This window comes from Gobio gobio, assembly GCF_949357685.1.
Source record: "Gobio gobio genome assembly, chromosome: 16".
NCBI lineage: Eukaryota > Metazoa > Chordata > Actinopteri > Cypriniformes > Gobionidae > Gobio > Gobio gobio.
Window position 1 is genome coordinate 29,395,833 of NC_137109.1, and position 19,070 is coordinate 29,414,902.

At 38.9% G+C, this 19,070-nt stretch overlaps 2 protein-coding genes across 4 annotated transcripts in view; one reads left to right on the top strand and one right to left on the bottom strand.

The window, feature by feature from the left end:
- Positions 1 to 962: 962 nt before the first annotated feature.
- mospd1 (motile sperm domain containing 1) lies at positions 963 to 7,526 on the bottom strand. 3 transcript variants are annotated; one of them, XM_079839388.1, is made up of 6 exons: positions 7,405 to 7,526; positions 3,146 to 3,425; positions 2,990 to 3,065; positions 2,656 to 2,888; positions 1,828 to 1,989; positions 963 to 1,741 (listed from the first exon to the last, which is right to left on the bottom strand). In XM_079839388.1, exons 2-6 carry the CDS (start codon positions 3,297 to 3,299, stop codon positions 1,710 to 1,712), a joined length of 657 nt encoding a protein of 218 aa, XP_079695514.1. In that variant the 5' UTR covers positions 3,300 to 3,425; positions 7,405 to 7,526; the 3' UTR covers positions 963 to 1,709. The 3 variants fall into 3 exon arrangements, with proteins under 3 accessions (XP_079695514.1, XP_079695515.1, XP_079695513.1); XM_079839389.1 differs by having other exon boundaries at positions 7,401 to 7,486; XM_079839387.1 differs by lacking the exon at positions 7,405 to 7,526 and adding an exon at positions 7,063 to 7,355.
- Positions 7,527 to 9,015: 1,489 nt separating this feature from the next.
- The window catches only part of ints6l (integrator complex subunit 6 like), a 31,250-nt gene continuing 21,195 nt past the window's right edge, over positions 9,016 to 19,070 (top strand). The window contains exons 1-2 of the mRNA XM_079839390.1: positions 9,016 to 9,350; positions 9,467 to 9,544. Of these exons, the coding sequence (XP_079695516.1) occupies positions 9,240 to 9,350; positions 9,467 to 9,544 (189 nt within the window). The 5' untranslated portion in view covers positions 9,016 to 9,239. The remainder of the gene's footprint in view (positions 9,351 to 9,466; positions 9,545 to 19,070) is intronic.

The window sequence follows — 19,070 nt, forward strand, 5'->3', positions numbered from 1 at the left end:
TGTTTTTGTGGGTATTTGGTAGTTTTTTACCTATTTGCTGCACAAATACCTAACTATGTCATAAATTGGCTCATTAAAAATTATTTTTTTATGAAAAAATCACTTGAATGATGATCTTAGATAAATATAAATAGTTTTTGGACATTGCTCTATGTGTTAGGGATAGAATACCGCCATCTGTAGGTTTGTGGAAAAACTTTAGGAATTATAGTTAAAGAGAAAGAGTGCAATCACCACATTATCCAATAGAGGTCCATAGGGAAGTTATGCAAAAGTTAAGCTGCCTTTCATCTTTCTTTTATTTGCCCTTTTCCCTCTCTTTCTCATGATTGTTCCATGTTGCATTTGTGCTCTAGTATTTGTCCTTCGTTTATGTATGGAATTTTTTCAGATTTATGCCAGTTTTGTTGATTTTATTTGCCAGTTTCTATAAAAATGCTCTCTGTTGCAGTCACACACATGTGTGTGTGTGTGCGTGTGTGTATGAGACAGAAAGTTCGTTCCACTTTGCGTTTATGCTCTAGGACCAGATCTTGATATAAATGTAGACATTTTCAGATTTATACTGGATTTAGTTGATTTTTTTTTACAAACAAAGTGAAAAAAAAAGCATTTTTTACATTTTCCCATTCATTGCCAAAATCCAAAAAAATGCTCCAGACACCTGTGTTTGTGTGTGTGTGTGCGTGTGAGTGAACATGCTTGTTCCATATTGCATTTGTGCTCTAGTATTAGTACTTCATTTATGTATGAAAATCTTTCAGATTTATGCCAGTTTTGTTGATTTTATTTGCCAATTTCAATAAAAATACTCTCTTTTGCAGTCACACACGTGTGTGTTTGTACGTGTGTGTGTGTATGAGATAGAAAGTTCGTTCTACTTTGTGTTTATGCTCTAGGACCAGACCTTGATATAAATGTGGAAATTTTCAGATTTATACTGGATTTAGTAAAAAAAAATTGACAAAAAAAGTGATTTTTTTTTATTTTTTACACTTTCCCATTCATTTTCAATGTGGGGTCAATCTGACCCCGAGGGACTTAAACGGTAAACCATTTTTTACACACCTTTAGAACAACCAAATCAAGCCCAGATTTTTTGTGCATGTTTAGATAGATTATTTAGGAAAAGTCACCGAGTCTCATGGCCCTGAGATGAAGGGAACACTTTTAAAAAATGGAGGAAAAGTCCAGTGGGGTCAGCTGGACCCCAAGGGACGATTAAGGGTTAAGCTACAAGAACTATGATTCAGAAAATAGAATAATAATGCCTTTAAAAATCAATTTACTTTATTTTATGTGGTATAAGGTTTAAGCAGTGGACAAACACCATAACATTTTCAGTCTTGAAATAAGCTTGAAATAAACAGAAATCCACAGACACTGAATATGACGTGTAACAACACATTTAATTTCATGTATTCATGTTTCTCTACACCCCCTCCCACTAAACATAATAGTCAGCTGGACCTAATGCCAGCTCAGTCAGTGTTGGGCCTGTAAAGACAGAACGCTCCCCTCCCCTTTCCCATGGATCTTTGCGTCTTCATTGTGTTTGTGATGATCGTTTAAGAAGTTAGTTCGTGTTTATAGGGAGTTTCTCAGACAAACTCCCAGCATCCTCACAACCCTCCTGGCTGTTTATGTCCATATCTTCTCTCTTCATCATCTTAATAGTTCCTTTCGCCAAGATTGCTTCCAAGAGCACTTCAAGTGCGCAGAATAACCATTGTAAGAAGACCTGTGTGACATGGGAAAGTACCATGAAAAAGTGCAGATTGCCGAATACAAATCAAACTGGGAATATGATGGATTTTTGCGACTCACCTAAAACATAAGCAGCTACAAGTTTCTTGTTAACACTTAAGTGGAGGTAGACAGGCACTGTGGATTCCTGTTCTCCCAGAGTTGGGAGCATAAGGGCTGCCATACACACCAGGCCTAAAAGGACAGTAAGGAGGCTGGGACCCCCAGATGCTGTACGGCTCTCTGTGCCAATACAAAAAGGAAGAATCAGATGGTTCTAATATGAAAGAAAACCACCAAACAATAAAATAAAATAGTTATCTGACGCCACCCAGTGGGAAAAGTAGTTAACAGCAAGAGCTTTACATTAAAACTAACTAGGAAGGCCCACTGGCCTAGTAGATAAACACTACAAACCAATCAGTGTTTTGCATTTTATGCCATTGTTTTCAAGCAAATATTATTTATTACAGTTATATTATAGTATAGTTATATTACTGCTGCATTATAGCTTCCAGCTATAATCAAAAACAGTAAAAAGACGTAAACAATTACTATTTAATGAAAAATTTTAGCAAATATAAAAATACATTTCTAAATTTCATTTAGCACATTTTCTTTATACATAAAGAACCATTTGTAAAACAAAAAAACATTTGTGAAACTTCTGTATTCTGTGTAGAAGAAATTGTAAAGACTTAACAAATATGTTGAAAAAAATATATACAGTATATGATTTCCAGCAAATGTAAAAATCCACTGCTCAAAAAATATAATAAATAAATACATTTTGTAAGTATATTATGAAAAAAAAAAACTGATTACAAGCCTTTGTCTTAGCACCTCATTCACAGTAAGAACCAGGGATGTGTATTAAGAACGTGAATTCATGTCGACCGTAAAATGCACCTGTCTGGAATGCAGTCTGCTCAAAGAACACTCTGTCGGCAAGCTGCTCCTTCATCCTGCGCTCCTCTTCCTGGGGCCGGACCTGGGGCTGCTCTTGAGCAGCGGAGGGCAGCAGAGTGGCCATTACTTCCTTCCTGCCCAGTGCCTTCCTCTGACTCTGCTCGGACACCTGCAGCCGGAACTTATCAATCACCCCGTAATGACAGGCCCGCACATCCCTATGGCGGATCACACTGTTTGGTGAAAATCACAAGAAATGAATGGTTGTGAAAGGCTCAATGAAATAGATTGATATATTTCTGTTTCTAACATGTTTCAGGGCCCGGAAACTTACATATCCACGCAACATTGCGGTTTAACGGCACCAGTGGCATCCACCACGGCATACTTGTTTGGAGCTGTGCACAGAACTGATGAAATAACAAGTGGTAAGAAAGGAGGGACCCCTACAGCACACTAAAGAAAGTACTAACGCACATGTATGACTCACCTTTGAATTTAAGAGCAAACTCATAAGGGTTGTAGAGGGTGAGCACCTGCTTATGTGAAGCCTGCTCATCTGCGTAGAACACCAGCTCAGTGGGGAACACAAACACTGGAAGGCTTCCCTCCACTAGGTCAGGCTGCCGACTCTGCTTCTGCATTGGCTCAAGCTGAGCTCACTTCCTCCTCCCTTTATCGTATTCCCACTCCCTCTCCGGGCTGTAACGGTGCAGAGATCCAGTTCTAAATGCAGCCAGTTCAGCTCTTTGGCAGCATGACGTTCACCTCTGAAATTACAGAAACGAGGCCATTTCATCATGAGCGATGGTAGAAGACAGGAATACAATACATTAGAATATAAATAACAAAGCTTGTCATAATAAAAACAAGAATATAAAAAATACACAAAAAAACTCAGTGTGAATCGAAAAGTCACTCTGTACAGCCGTGGCCAAAAGTTTTGGCAGTGACAAATGTTACGTTTTGCATAGTTTGCCATTTCAGTATTTGTAGATAATTTTTTTCACGTTTCTTTGGCATACTGAAAAACAATGATAAGCGTTTCATAAGTTTTAAAGGCTTTTATTTGACAAAAACATCCAGCATCTGCAAAGAGTCAATATTAACAGTGTTGATCCTTCTTCAAAACTTCTGCAATTCGCTCTGGAATGCTGGATATCAGCTTCTAGGCCAAATCCTGACTGATGGCGATCCATTCTTGCTCAAAGGCCTGTTCACACCAAGAACGGTAACTATAGCGATAACTATATTAGCGTCTACAACAGAGGTGTCAAAACTCTGCCCTGCAGAGTTTAGCTCCAACTTGGCTCAACACACCTGCCTGGAAGTTTCTAATATGCCTAAGACCTCGATTAGCTTGTTCAGGTTGCAGGACAGTGGCACTCCAGGGGCAGGATTGGACACTCCAGGTCTACACCAACACACGATATTGTTGTATTTATTCTAAGCATGCGCTGCAGTTTTGTCATCTGCGCTTTAAATACTCGAGCTGTGGATTCTGATTGGCTCTGTGCTGTTATCCTTATAGTTGTGGTGTGAACTCTGCGATTCTTTTATATTTAGAACTATATAATTATAGTTATTGTCCTTGGTGTGAGCGGCCTTTAGTAGTGCTCGGAGTTTATCACAATTTATGGGCTTCTGCTTGTCCACTCGCCTTTTGAGGACTGAAAACATGTTTTCTATGGGATTAAGATTTGAGGACTTGCCTGGCTTTTGATACTTCATTCTTTATTGCAGTACTTTTGGCCAGAATTGAGAGAGAGACAACTTTGGATGAAAAGCAACCCCACACGTTAGTGATTACAGATAGTCTCAGGATGCTTCATTATTGGCACGACACAGAACTGATGGTGGCGTTCACCTTTTCATCTCCAGACAATCGATTTTGTCCCAAACAGTCAGAAGGGGGCTTCATCAGACAAAATAACTTTGCACCAGTCTTCTGCTGTTCAATCCTTGTACTTCCTGCAGAATTTTAGCCTGTCGTTTATGTTTTTTCTTGGAGCGAAGTGGCTTCTTTGCTGCCCTTCTTGACACCAGGCCATTGTCCAAAAGTCTTGGCCACACTGTGTGGGCAGATGCACCACACCCACCTGCTGCAGCTCTGCACGGGTGGTGACAATTTTTTAGCGGACTCCTCCGCTTGCTGGACACTCTGGGACGTCCTAAAGCCTTCTTCACTGCAGTTGAACCTCTCTCCTTTAAGCTCTTGATCTGTTAAATGTTCTTTCAGGTGCAATATTCTTTGCAGCATGTGAGGCCATTTTGATACGAAGCGATGATGGCTGCACATCTTTCTTTGGGGGTATTGCTAACAGAAGAACACAATGATTGGACGCACTTCTTCCCTCCTTTTATGGCAATCTGCTCTTATAATCCTAACAGAATGATAAAGTGATTTTACCTGAATAGTATTTATTCACACTTTCCCATGTGCTGATAATATGATTAGTGAAATGATGTTGGGGTCCGTATGAAAGAAAGTAATAGATTTATACAAATATGCTTTAAATTGATCAAAAGTGACAGTAAAGACATTTATAATGTTACAAAAGATTTATTTTGAACTTTCCATTCATCAAATAATTCCCAATTATTTCACAACTTCTAGAATTTGTACAGGCTTTATATTTTTATTTCAATGGTGTAGTTAGCAATTTGTTTAATCTTACATGTGAAGCAGATTTGTTACATAAGAACATTAATTAGTTTCTTAAAGGTCAAGAACATTTTTCTAATGGCACAGCACACAGCATTTTTTTTTACAAAGTTATCTGCATCAAGCCACTCCCATAAAAGCTGCAAATGAATGCACAACTTAGACTAACAAACTGTAACCGTGTGAAATACTCCCGAATAAATCTCTCAGTGAGTACTGGTGAGAACTGGCTGTGTCTATATCATGAGAGACTACACAACATTATAATATTATTTTCAAATGTATTTTTAAATCATTATTATAGCCTTGACGTCAAAAGCTGCACATTCTAACAAACTATAAAGTTATTTTGGCACAGATTAATCTGTCACTCATGCCCGAAAACCTGAAACAAAACTAAGACTAAGGTGTAATCGCAAAAGGATACACATTTTTTTTACAGTGAATTATCGGCTGCTATTTTAATGACCAGAATTCATACGGAATTAGAAGCCAAAATTATCAATTTTCCTATTCAATGTGTCATATGTTCATAATTTAACATATTGTTAGGCCTTTGTAGTTCATGGTAATATTAATAAATGTCAATATTTGATTTGAAGGACATTTTTTTTACAATAAAACAAGACAAGCTGAGAACTACTGCAACAAGAGGTTTAAATCAATTACAAATTACCTGAATAAGTAAGTAACAACTTTTCTCTCAGACTTATTTGTGGCATGAGAATAATCAAGTTTACGTCAAAGTGAAGTAAACAAGCATGAATTCGAAAAGCTGTTCAGTTTCTAATATTAACGTGATGTTAAATAAAATGAACGCCAAACGAAACTGCAAGGCACGTGTCAATATAATCTGATAATAGTAATAAAAGTCTAATGTTTGATTGACAAGATCGCTGTACAAAAACAAGCTCCTGCCTCCACGTGGCTAGTCATCATGTGACCATGTTTACTGAATTCGTCTGAAACTCAAGGATTTCGCAATACGATCTAAAAGCGATAAATAAATAACGTCAAACATCATACCAAAGAGGTCAATGACACAGCATGACAGCTGGCAGATACAAGAATGTCTGCTCTCATATATCAGTCAGAGATTAATTTAACAGGGTTTTACCAAAGACTACGGACTTTTTACAAATGACGAAATAAATACACCCATCAGACACGTACGACTACATACTAAAACCCCTTTTTAAATGTTTTTTATAACATTAAAATCCCCATCAAATGACTGATGTCTTGCTACAGAATGTCTCCAGGAGATCAGATAACGACGTGACAGACCTTTTGTCCTCTTTACGGCTATTGTGTTTTGCTTACTATTAGCAGAGATAGCTATATGTAGCATATTTTATTAAACTTGTAGATCAAAGCGTCAATTTCTTTTCTACACTACATTTCTTAACTACAATACATTTGCATGTCTAATGTTAATCTAAATGCAAGAAAGATGTAGAGTATCTGACAAAAATGATTAGCACACTCTGCCATTTAGTAAGCACTTAATAAGACGTTCGGTTCGCAAATATTGTTACTGGCTAAAGTTATTTAACATATTGTAAGCATAATATTCAGTTTTGTTCACTGGTTGTTGACCTATTGCTGGTATAGTAAACCTACAATCATGCTAGCATAACAATATTGCAACATCGAGATGACAGTGTTTAATATTAAGTTATTAAATATCGCTATTGAAAGAGTAAATATATCGAGAACAATAAAAAAACAAATATGTTTACCTCACTCCCGTTTACCGTTTAACGACATTTATTTCATATCCCACCCCGTTTCCTTTTTCTTTGTCAACAATACGCTGCAAGTGCGCTTTGAATGCTGGGATACTGGAGGGCTTCAGGAATTCCGCCAAAGACTTCTGTGACGTCATTTTGAGTTTCACAAATTGTACTTTCTGTTTTTAGCGTTTTTCCTTAGTAAATGCATTTGGAAGATAAATTATGTTTATCGGTCGATTTATACCTATTAAGGTACCACTCTCTGGGTTACCGTTTACCCGTTACGAAAAGTCTTAAAGGGACAGTTCATCCTAAAATAAAAATGATATCATGAGCCCACGTACTCACGTTGTTCTGTATATTCCGATCTCCAGCAGAACCAAATGAGATGTTGAGCAGAATGTTAGAGACTGGACGATCCAGTCACCCTTTCCATGTCATTGCATCTTTGTTCAATACAACTGAATGGTGACTAAAGCTGCCATTCTTCAGATAACATCTCATTTTGTGGCATATTTCTGTGTGAATTGTCCATTTAAGGATCGTCAAAGCAAATGACGAACCTTTTGATAACACAAAATCATTTTTACTAAATTACATTTGGAAACGGCCAAATAAAACCCCCAAAGTGAAACTTGTCATTTGAAACACAACATACAGCTTTTATGTCGCCACTTTAGTTTATTAAAGTAAAGAAAGTAATTCTAAAGAAAAACCCACACGCTCTTTAAAATGAATGCTCATTCAGACTGCTACCCACCACCGCCGCCTTAGGGCACAACCCATAAGCAAAACATTTTGACCGCTTGCACACAGCAAATTTAAAGATTTTTTTCTTTTTGCATAAACAGAATATTAGACTACAGAGAAATGAAAGCAGGAAGAATAGGACGACCTTTATAAAGCCCTCTCTGGCGACATAGCTACAGTTAATGGATGAACGACACTGACAGTTTCACATTAAAAATGTGTCCTTTGTTGTGAATCAGGATACGACTATAACAAACAGAAACCGTATGGTTCACAATACAGCAGAATACGCTCTACAATAGGTTATATATTAGGCTATGGATAGATCTCCAATGGCACGTTTCTCACCCTGAGCAAGCTACTGAATTGTAGTTATGTAAAAATGCGGCTGAACGAGCATAAAGGTAGCTACTGTAACTGCATCATGGACATCACAGAGTATTCCCTGCAGAGATTAAAACACACTGTAGAATCATTTATTTGTGCTAGCTTTCGTGCAAATGCCTGTACATGTATGAGGTATCGCCGCGCGTTCAGTATCTGTGTGAATATGGAGAACAGAATTGCCTAGCAGGTCCTTTTCTCACATTCACAAAATCAAATGGCATGTGCAGCGAAGGGTCCACGGAAACGAGGAGAGCTCGATTTAGGAGGAGCCAGTGCCTGACAACGCTGCTTTTGCTTTTCCTCTCGCCGTTGTCACGGTCTAGGGCGATTTGGTGTATTAACATGGCGCTTGCCTATAGTCTCTCAAATGAGATAAACAAGAGGAGGGGAAAGCGGGCGAGGATGGATTTCTCGATGGTCAGGGGGAGGCACAATTATTATAAAAATCACACGGAACCCAAGCTACTCCCCACCCCCACCAAGACAGCTAGACGAGATCAGGCGAGGAGGGGGTTGCCCTTTCTATAAGACAAAAATGACACTGTGGGTTTTAAGTGAACTTTGATAGCTTGTTAAACCTGTCAGACACATAATAGAATATCAATAGCGCCCTTTAAAAAAACAACAACTAGGTGCGTCGATTACACATAAGATCCCCGTCCGCCCTCTCGATCTCCGTCCGCTCAACAGAGCGCGGAGAACTGACTGAGGGGATAAGAGGCATTCCACGACCTCATTGCATATTTATACTGGAGTGGGCGTGGCTTCGCGCCTCGGCTCAGCCAATGGCGTAGCAGCGGCGGGGCGAAGGCGTTTCGGTCTGTTCGGAAGAGAAGTTCTCTAACAGCGCGAGCCCAGCACTGCTCAGAAAAGACAGATAGAGAATCAGGCGGCTGCAAAGGGTGGCAGTACGACCCTCTTTTGGGGGGGTCTGATTATAACAAAATATATACACACATATATGCATGCCCAGGGCCGCAAGATAGGTCATATGCCGACTATAGATATTTTAGCAAACATCTAGACGTATATCTATACATTTTAAAATGCCTATTTTACTTTTCCTGATAGACACGTCCGCTTCTATGAATCAGCGCACTTATTTGGGTACGACGTATCTGGACATTGCTAAAGGCGCGGTTGAGATCTTTATGAAGGTAAAGCATAATTTTACCCCGACTTTTTGAGCTTACTGTTGTACCTTGTTAAAGTTAAGGATCCCTATGACAGGATCAGTTTAAATGAATGTTTATTGTTTCGTTTTCTTTAACAGCTGCGTGCCCGAGACCCGGCTAGTAGAGGCGACAGGTACATGCTAGTTACATTCGATGATCCACCATACGGCGTAAAGGTAAATAAATACTACTAAATTGTGCTTATATGTTGCTAAAGCGGAGATATTTTTCTGACAGTGAGACTCTACTGTCCCTCTGGTTCGTAGCATCGGGTCGGGCGGCCTCCCGGTGACGAAAACGGCACATTTTTGTTAAAATATCCGCAGACCCGGAGCAGCGCAGCCTCTGAACATGGCGGACATTTTGCTTTTGTGTTGGGAATGCTCTCGAGCGCTGAGATGGAGGCGGAGAGATTTATTATCCACTGTGACGTAGTGCATGACGCGTGCACGGGCCAACTCGGCCCGGATTGGACAAGCATCCTGCCCTCTAGCTCGTGCCCTCCTCTTGCATTCTGATTGGCCACTGTAGCCTGAGCAAATCAACACGATTTGATTTGTGCAACAGCCATCAATAAGCAAATGAGGAGATGCTTTGCAGTTTACATTGCTCTTGACGAGAGAGAGAGAGAGAGAGAGAGAGAGAGAGAGAGAGAGAGAGAGAGAGAGAGAGAGAGAGAGAGAGAGAGAGAGAGAGAGAGAGAGAGAGAGAGAGAGAGAGAGAGAGAGAGATGCTTGTGAGTTGCCCTTGAAAACAAGTATAAACTTCCTTCCCTCTCCACTGGCAAGTACATTCACCTCCTTCCCATTCATATTTCAAATTCCCAAACAGGTGAAAGGCGTATGCCGTGTGCCACGTGCCTGTTACATTAGGTCACTTTACAGTTTACTCAAACATCAGATATTCTTATACAAGCAGCATGATTACTTTAAGCCAATATTTTCATATAAGGCTTAAACATGTATCACTTATCAGATCATTTTGCACAACAGATGGCAAGCATGTAATCTGGAATACTGACAACTAGAAAATAAGTGCTTCCTGTGCAAATTCAAGCAAGTGCTGCTAGCACAATAAACAAAGTACAGATAACAACCTAGTGCAGAGATTAGGATGCATTTCGCTGTTTCCATATGTAGGGGAAATTGATTCCACCATTTGGGGGTAAGGACAGCTAAGCTAATGGACAGTTTACAAGTTGTTGGTGTGGTGGACAGTCAGGCATCTGCGTGAATTGTACGCAAACAAATCTCTTTATTCAGAATACTAACTAAATGTAATGTTTGTCATGAGCAAGATATTTTGTAGTCGTACTTAGTGAATTACTAAATCATTTTAAGATGCAAGGGCACGACTAGACTTGCATGTATTACATTCAGGGGCATCATGCACCTACATTTTTGAGAGGGCAACAGTGACAGTTCTGGCACCTCTTCCTAAGCTAAGACTGTGAATCATGATGATAGTCTAGTGGTGTCATTTTGTAGTACACATAGGGGTCACCCAGGTTCAAATCCTTATGTAATATAAATTTTCATAATGAACTAAGCAAATTTGCAACTGAACTCGACTGCCAGTAATCATTTTGTTTCAAAGTGATTATTGAAAGCTCTACGCAGTTTGAAAAGTGTGAAATTTGATTTTAGTATTTTCCAGGTCTGTAAAAGTATGGAAAATATTTGTGTTTCCAGACTATTGCCTCTATTCTGTTTTCTAGAATTTTAAATTGAATTTCTAAAAAATAAATGTATCATACAATCTGACTGTTTTTCATGAAAAGTGCTTTCAACAATATCAAACATAATCCTATACTTTTCTTCATTCAGGCTTGTTTGTTTGAAGCGTTGTCAAAAGTGCCATTATATCGGTACCAAGTCAGTACTGAAACTTTAAACATGTAATGATACCAGAGTCATTCCACGAAACCAGTAGAATTTGAGTCCCTCTGACCTTTTTAAGTGTATTTTATCTATTGGGTCACCAAAATCTATTTTTAAAAGTTTTTTGTATAAATTGAAATGTCTCCTTTAATAAAGTTTAAAAAACATGACATAAATTTTATCTTTATATAAGAAATTATCTTGTTTTTTCAGTTGACACCACCTATTGTGTCACGTCCCTCATGGCCTTCTATGAAAGTGTACTTGGGATATGAATAATAAAATTAGAAAAAAGTCCATACATTTTGCCAGTGCCATAAATATCTATCTTAGCTTTTTAGCTGGTAATGTTTTTTTTCTAAGCAAATATATGATTATTCATTAAAATTACATTTTTTAGTTCCGTACCTCAGTAACCCCTCAACCCCGTTACACACATCATTCTCCCCCCATAAAAATAATGAATTGATCCTTACGTGACATCAACAACTGGAAGTGACATCATAGAAGTCTTCTGAACAACACTGTGTGCAGACACAGGTAAATTACCACCTTCTCTTATAATTATAACTTATTTATATTGTGATATTGTGGTTGTCAAGCTTAACGACTCAACCCCGTTACATCAAATAAAGATGGAAAACTATTACTTGTGAAAATGAACTTTGTTATTTTAACAATATACATGATTTCTTAATATCATGCATGCCATGTGCTCTCCTGATATTCACTACATGTAGAGCAGTGGCAATTTTGAGCAAAAAATCACAACCCTGTTACACTCAACCCCGTTACTTCTTCGATAATAACGGGGTTGTGAGATTGTGATGGGGTTGTGTTTAACACTTTGGTTCTGAAGTTATCCAGTAATTTATATTAATTATTATATTTTATCAAAAGTATTTTACCACATGCATACAGTGAGGAAAATAAGTATTTGAACGCCCTGCTATTTTGCAAGTTCTCCCACTTAGAAATCATGGAGGGGTCTGAAATTGTCATCGTAGGTGCATGTCCACTGTGAGAGATATAATCTAAAAAAAAAAATCCAGAAATCACAATATGATTTTTTAACTATTTATCTGTATGATACAGCCGCAAATAAGTATTTGAACACCTGTCTATCAACTAGAATTCTGCCCCTCAAAGACCTGTTAGTCTGCCTTTAAAATGTCCACCTCCACTCCATTTATTATCCTAAATTAGATGCACCTGTTTGAGGTCATTAGCTGCATAAAGACACCTGTCCACCCCATACAAGTAAGAATCCAACTACTAACATGGCCAAGACCAAAGAGCTGTCCAAAGACACAAGAGACAAAATTGTACACCTCCACAAGGCTGGAAAGGGCTCCGGGGAAATTACCAAGCAGCTTGGTGAAAAAAGGTCCACTGTTGGAGCAATCATTAGAAAATGGAAGAAGCTAAACATGACTGTCAATCTCCCTCAGACTGGGGCTCCATGCAAGATCTCACCTCGTGGGGTCTAAATGATCCTAACAAAGGTGAGAAATCAGCCCAGAACTACACAGGAGGAGCTGGTCAATGACCTGAAAAGAGCTGGGACTACCGTTTCCAAGGTTACTGTTGGTAATACACTAAGACGTCATGGTTTGAAATCATGCATGGCACGGAAGGTTCCCCTGCTTTAACCAGCACATGTCAAGGCCCGTCTTAAGTTTGCCAATGACCATTTGGATGATCCAGAGGATTCATGGGAGAAAGTCATGTGGTCAGAGGAGACCAAAATATAACTTTTTGGTCATAATTCCACTAAACGTGTTTGGAGTAAGAAGAATGATGAGTACCATCCCAAGAACACCATCCCTACTGTCAAGCATGGGGGGGGGGGGGTAGCATCATGCTTTGGGGGTGTTTTTCTGCACATGGGACAGGGCGACTGCACTGTATTAAGGAGAGGATGACCGGGGCCATGTGTTGCCAGATTTTGGGGAACAACCTCCTTCCCTCAGTTAGAGCATTGAAGATGGGTCGAGGCTGGGTCAATGACCCGAAGCACACAGCCAGGAGACCAAGGAGTGGCTCTGTAAGAAGCATATCAAGGTTCTGGCGTGGCCTAGCCAGTCTCCAGACCTAAACCCAATAGAGAATCTTTGGAGGAGCTCAAACTCCGTGTTTCTCAGCGACAGGCCAGAAACCTGACTGATCTAGAGAAGATCTGTGTGGAGGAGTGGGCTAAAATCCCTCCTGCAGTGCAAACCTGCTGAACAACTACAGGAGACCTTTGAACTCTGGAATCGCAACCAAAGGTTACTGTACCAAATATTAACATTGATTTTCTCAGGTGTTCAAATACTTATTTGCAGCTGTATCATACAAATAAATAGTTAAAAAATCATACATTGTGATTTTATTCTATGTTATTGTGTACATTTATTGTTTTCCTGCAGTTGGGTTAATAAAACTCAGTTCAATTGCAGTTTATGTCTGTTGTGTTATCTTTCTTGGTTACATAATGAAATAGTGTTTGAAGAAAATATCTAATTGAATTTGAGTAACTGAGTAACTATTTATATGTCAAACTGTATTTGTCTCTTCAACTCCGTTACCATATTCAACCCCGTTACCCCAGTCTCAACCCCGTCACACCTACATTTTCTTTCTTTTTTTCTTTAAGTGTATAAAAAAGTAAATACATTTTTGTTAAACTCAATCGGAAATGTTCAGAGTAATCATAACAATACTGATTTTAGTTAAAATTCTGAAGTTAAGATGCATCTTTGATAAAAAATGATGAGGTTCCTGTCACAAAAAGGGCCCATTTCAGGCTTTAGTATAGCAAAAGTATGACATTTTATGCAACTTTTATATTTTCAATTACTGAATTAGTGTGAGGGACATTTGATTAATAGGAAAATGTTGATTTCATTACAAATACATTTTATAATTGCATTCAGAGAGCTCCCATAGTGTCCATAACGGGGTTGAGGATTAATAGCGCCCATATCTTGAAAAAGTAACCAATAATAATAGGGATTTGATGCCTGAGATGGGAAAATATATTTTTCTGCAAGTTAAACATGTCATTATATTGTGGGGTGTTCAGAAAAGTAATACATTTTGGTAAAAAATTTCAAAATTTGTAAGTCCAAATCGTACCGGTTTCGTGGAATGACTCACCAGTCATTCTTCAGGAGTGGCGGCTGTTTTCAATTGGTCCTGTGTGTATTTGTGTGAGCTCTCTAAGAAGAGTGTCAAAGGTTTCTATTTACAATGGAGACTGTCCTCCTCTAAAAAACAACCCTATAGGTCAAGCACCTTATTACAACCTATATTTACGTTTAAAAAAAATTACGTATGACCGTCGTTACCAATCAAAATGCGTGTTCATTTTAATGCAATGTGTGGACTTTTTACACGGTCCCTTACATGCCATTTGTCCTATTTCCATTTAGAAAAACTCATTTCCATTTATGCATTTGGCAGACGCATTGGAAAGTGATTTATGGTGCATATACACTTAATGAGCACATGCGTTCCCTGGGATCGAACTCACGATCGCATGATCACATGATTGCATATTGTTGTATAACACAATGCTCTAGAGTCCATAGTGTTTACCATCGTGCTTAAAACCTCCATCCCCGTCAAAACCAGTCCAAAAAGCAAAAAATAAATATATATAAACACTTCTTATTCCGTCTTTAGACCTTACTCACCCTCCACATTCAGCCATCCTCTTCTGTTCATAGACTGCTGTGCCAGTTCTCTTATATTGGATATGGGAATTGTGGTTATAGTCACTTTGCCCAGCCTAATTTTAAAGCATCATCCAATTTCTCCCAGCCTGGACTTGAATCGAGGTTTTCACTTACTGACATGTATACATGTGACGTGGTGCTGTCTGGGTTCCTGTCTTCTTTGTTGGTGGTTTTACATTAACAATGAAAGTAGCTTTGCGCTTTAGCAGTTCATTAGTATGGACTATCTGGCAAGTAGCCAGTCACTCTCTTGGGGGGTTTTCTTACTCCACTGCTTGTCATGCAGTTTTCCCACCCTCTTTAAGTTTATCCAAGATAATCTGAGGCTGACTTCCAAGTGACACTTAACTCTTTAACTAAAGTCCTACATTTCCTGCTTATAGCTGGATACTATGCACTTATGATTTGTAGTAGATGATATGGCATGTTTTAGCCGCTTTGTTGATGAGATTTTCGATGTGCAAGTGGCAAATACTTGGCATTGTTATCTTACTATGTCGTTGTTTGAGATGTTAAAGCAGGGGTGTCCAATCCTGCTCCTGGAGGGCCACTGTCCTGCAAAATTTAGCTCCAACCCTAATTAAACACACCTGAGCCAGATAATCAAGATCTTACTAGGCATACTAGAAACTTCCAGGCAGGTGTATTTGGAGGGAAGTTGGAGCTAAACTCTGCAGGACAGTGGCCCTCCAGGACAGAGTTTGGACACCCCTGCGTTAAAGTGTTATGAGATGTTATAACCATCCTCTTACATAAGCTCTTAGTCCTCTCTGAGCTATTCGTAGCCAGCTTGTTCCTCCTGTTTTTAAAAAAAAAAAACTCTCAGCCTAGCAGTGCCTCTTCAGAATTAGCGACCAGGCTTACCCAGTTCTCGACAAGAATACACTGGGCAAATACCAGCCTAGCAAGAATCTGGCCTCTGTGTCTGACAGAGTGCCTTTTTTATTTCCTGTCAATTATTCATGAGATTTTCAGCGGCTAAACAGTGAAGAGCTCCAGTGAGCCTCCAGTTTTCACAAAGCTCTCTTTTCCTGTTTGTGTGCCTCTCTTGTTGTCTGAGCCCTGGCCAAGCAGAACATTATTCTTAGCCATGCCTGTTTTCTGAAGTTGACACAGTTTTTGTCCTTTGCAATTTTCTTAATCAATTGCTCCTTAGATTTCGTATCATTAAAGCAAAAGGTTAAATAAGGAAATTAATTTGTTTTGTTGTAAACTTTGTGTTGTTTCTCTTTGGTTAATCGAGGAAAACTGCATTTGTGGTTTACTCCATGAGGCCCTGGAAAACATTTTATTTTTGTTTGATACAAACAATGCAAACACTGCCATATTGAAGGGTTTGTTCACTCAAAAATTTAAATTCTGTTATCATTTACTCACCCTCATGCAGTTCCAATCCCATAAGACACTAGTTCATCTTCTGAACACGAATGAAGATCTTTTTAATTTAATCTGAGAGCTTTATGTCCCTCCACTGACAGCCTACACAACTACCACTTTCAAGCCTCAGAAAGGTAGTAAAGATGTCACTAAAGTAATCTGTGTGCCTCCAGTCTATTAACCTTAATTGTATGAAACGACGCAAGTGATTTATTTGTGCAAAAAACCCCCCATGATTTACCACTTTATGTACAAATTATTAATTTCCAACTTCTAAAACGACTTGTCCAAAGGTTCAGTCTCTCTAAATCCCCTTTTCCACAAGCTACTCTGCTCTGATTGGCCAGACGGCCCAGTCTGTTGTGATTGGTCTACCGCTTACAGCGTGTGTCGGAAACGAAACAGCCATAGAGACAGAGCGACACGTGTCATAATATGAGGACCACGCCCACCGGGGGGGGGGGGGGGGGGGGGGGGGACAATCGAATGCTCTCCATTGACTTTGCATTGCGTGAAGCGGCCTCCTTGTCATTTCGGATTTATAACAAAAAACAGAACAATGTCTAAAAGCGGATATGTGACAAAGTGTACAGCAAACAAGCTAAACAAAACCCACAACCAAAAACCCAGAAGTTTTTATAAGCTGTTGACCCAAAAAAGGACAAAAAAGTGGATACAGGCCATTGAGACAGAGCGCCACACATTATATTACACTGAGAAGTACACCCACTACAGGAGAACGTTATCAGCGACAGGAAATATAATATATAAACCTGACATTTGGATATTTGACTTAACAGTGACAAAATGTTTACTGCTCACGTAGGCATACTGAGTCTCAGGATCCCAAAATGTACCCAATATTCCCAATCTTCCTTTATCCACTTTTTTCTCCTTAAACTCTCGTTTTTTTGAGTCGACAGCTTACAAAAACTTATTTCTGTGTTTTTTAGCTTGTTTGCTGTACACTTTGTCACATATCAGCTTTTAGACATTGTTCTGTTTTTTGTTATAAGTCCGAAATGACAAGGATGCAGTCTCACGCAATGCAAAGTCAATGGAGAGCGTTGGATTGTTTTCCCCCCGGTGTGGGCGTGGCCTAAATACGCTCTGTCTCTATTACCATAACTGAATTTCATCTTCGGAGGCTTCCTAGAGCTCAGTGACTGCACACACTGTAAAGACCGTAACAATGGCGTCAATTTTACCATATTAATTTGCCAGAGTGCCAGTCCGATGATAAAACATTGGAAGAACTAGTTAGGCAGGGACGATTTGAGCAGGACGTTTCTCAGTGATGCACTACTCAGTTTGATGAGATGTTGCCACTGTAGTTTCTCTACATTAGCATTAACAAGTGTATGTCCATCAACAATCTGATGTGCATATTTCTAATTTACTGTATCATTAACTGTATCAATAACAGTGCATACGTTAGCCGAGCTTTAATGTGAATGACTGATGTAACATTAAAGTTTGTAAAACAAATCTTGCTCCATCTTTTATATATATATATATATATATATATATATATATATATATATATATATATATATATATATCTTTACCCAAAGTAGTAAGAACAACAGACAATCTGCGTTAATGGACATACTTGAAGGTAATATTGGGCCCACAGCTGATTAGCAGTTAACCACAGACCTGGACAATATAAAACACAAAACGACGTATTTTGAACACCCAGTAGAAAATATATAGATCAATAATTAATCATGCATCTTCTCGACATGGACACATTACCAACAGCTACAGTGTTTGAGGGCGGGTCAAAGTAGACGTTATTCTCGGGCAGCCAATGAAGACCATAGGCGGGCATTATGCAAATGTGTTACCGTGTATGCAGGTCACGGAAGTGAGACTGGAATTCCTGATGACTCGTTTAGGCGATTCAGAGTCAATTCTTTCTTTCTTTATTTATCGTGCACTTGTGACTTTACAACTTTGTTGACCGTTTACATTCAAAGACAGCTATATTACACACTGAATGAAAGGTAAAGCATAATAGGGGCACTTTAAAAGAAAATGCAAAAATGGGAATGAAAAATGTTAGTATAATTTATTTGTTTGCAGCTGTATTATGTAATGCAATGAAATTCATAAATTTTAAGTGTAACTTAAATTTCCAAATAGCTTTGACCGTCATTATATATTTACATACATCAAATATTTTGGTGTAGCCCAGAAATATCTAGTCTGTCAGTCCGGTGGCCTTATCACTCTGCCATGTTTATCTTGTAGACTGCCTTATGCTTTATCTTGCTCTGAATCTTGTGAAGTGGGAGTGGTTGTAGTCCTTTCTTCATGAAAGATAGACATATATTTCTTCAGAAATCCACAATATTACTCCTCCTCCTTAAACCTCATTCACAACACATACTGTAACTGAACATATAATTAAGCATTCCTTTGGTTCACTACATGTCGCTGATAAAGGATGGAGATCACCAAGAAAAATCTTGTTCACTTACTCAAATTCAAAATGGAGATCTATTTCAGCTTGTAATGAGCATGATGGTCCCTCTGATCAGGGTTTTGGCTGGTTAACCAGCTCTCATTCCATTAGAGTGACAATTTTAGTTCCTGCCTGGCCTTTATCATCACACATGACAAGCACCACCCTTCAGAACGCAGATGTGTCCCTCCTGCAAAACTGGGTGGATGTGGAACCAAGCTCAATGGTTATCCACGATCGGTTCAACCTTTAG

Excerpts from the sequence above, each read along its gene's own strand:
- mospd1 (XM_079839388.1), bottom strand. The coding sequence starts at position 3,299 with ATGCAGAAGCAGAGTCGGCAGCCTGACCTAGTGGAGGGAAGCCTTCCA. Across the intron at positions 3,066-3,145 it reads GTTTGCTCTTAAATTCAAAG|TTCTGTGCACAGCTCCAAAC; the intron begins GTGAGTCATACA and ends TTATTTCATCAG. Across the intron at positions 1,990-2,655 it reads GCAGACTGCATTCCAGACAG|AGAGCCGTACAGCATCTGGG; the intron begins GTGCATTTTACG and ends GTATTGGCACAG.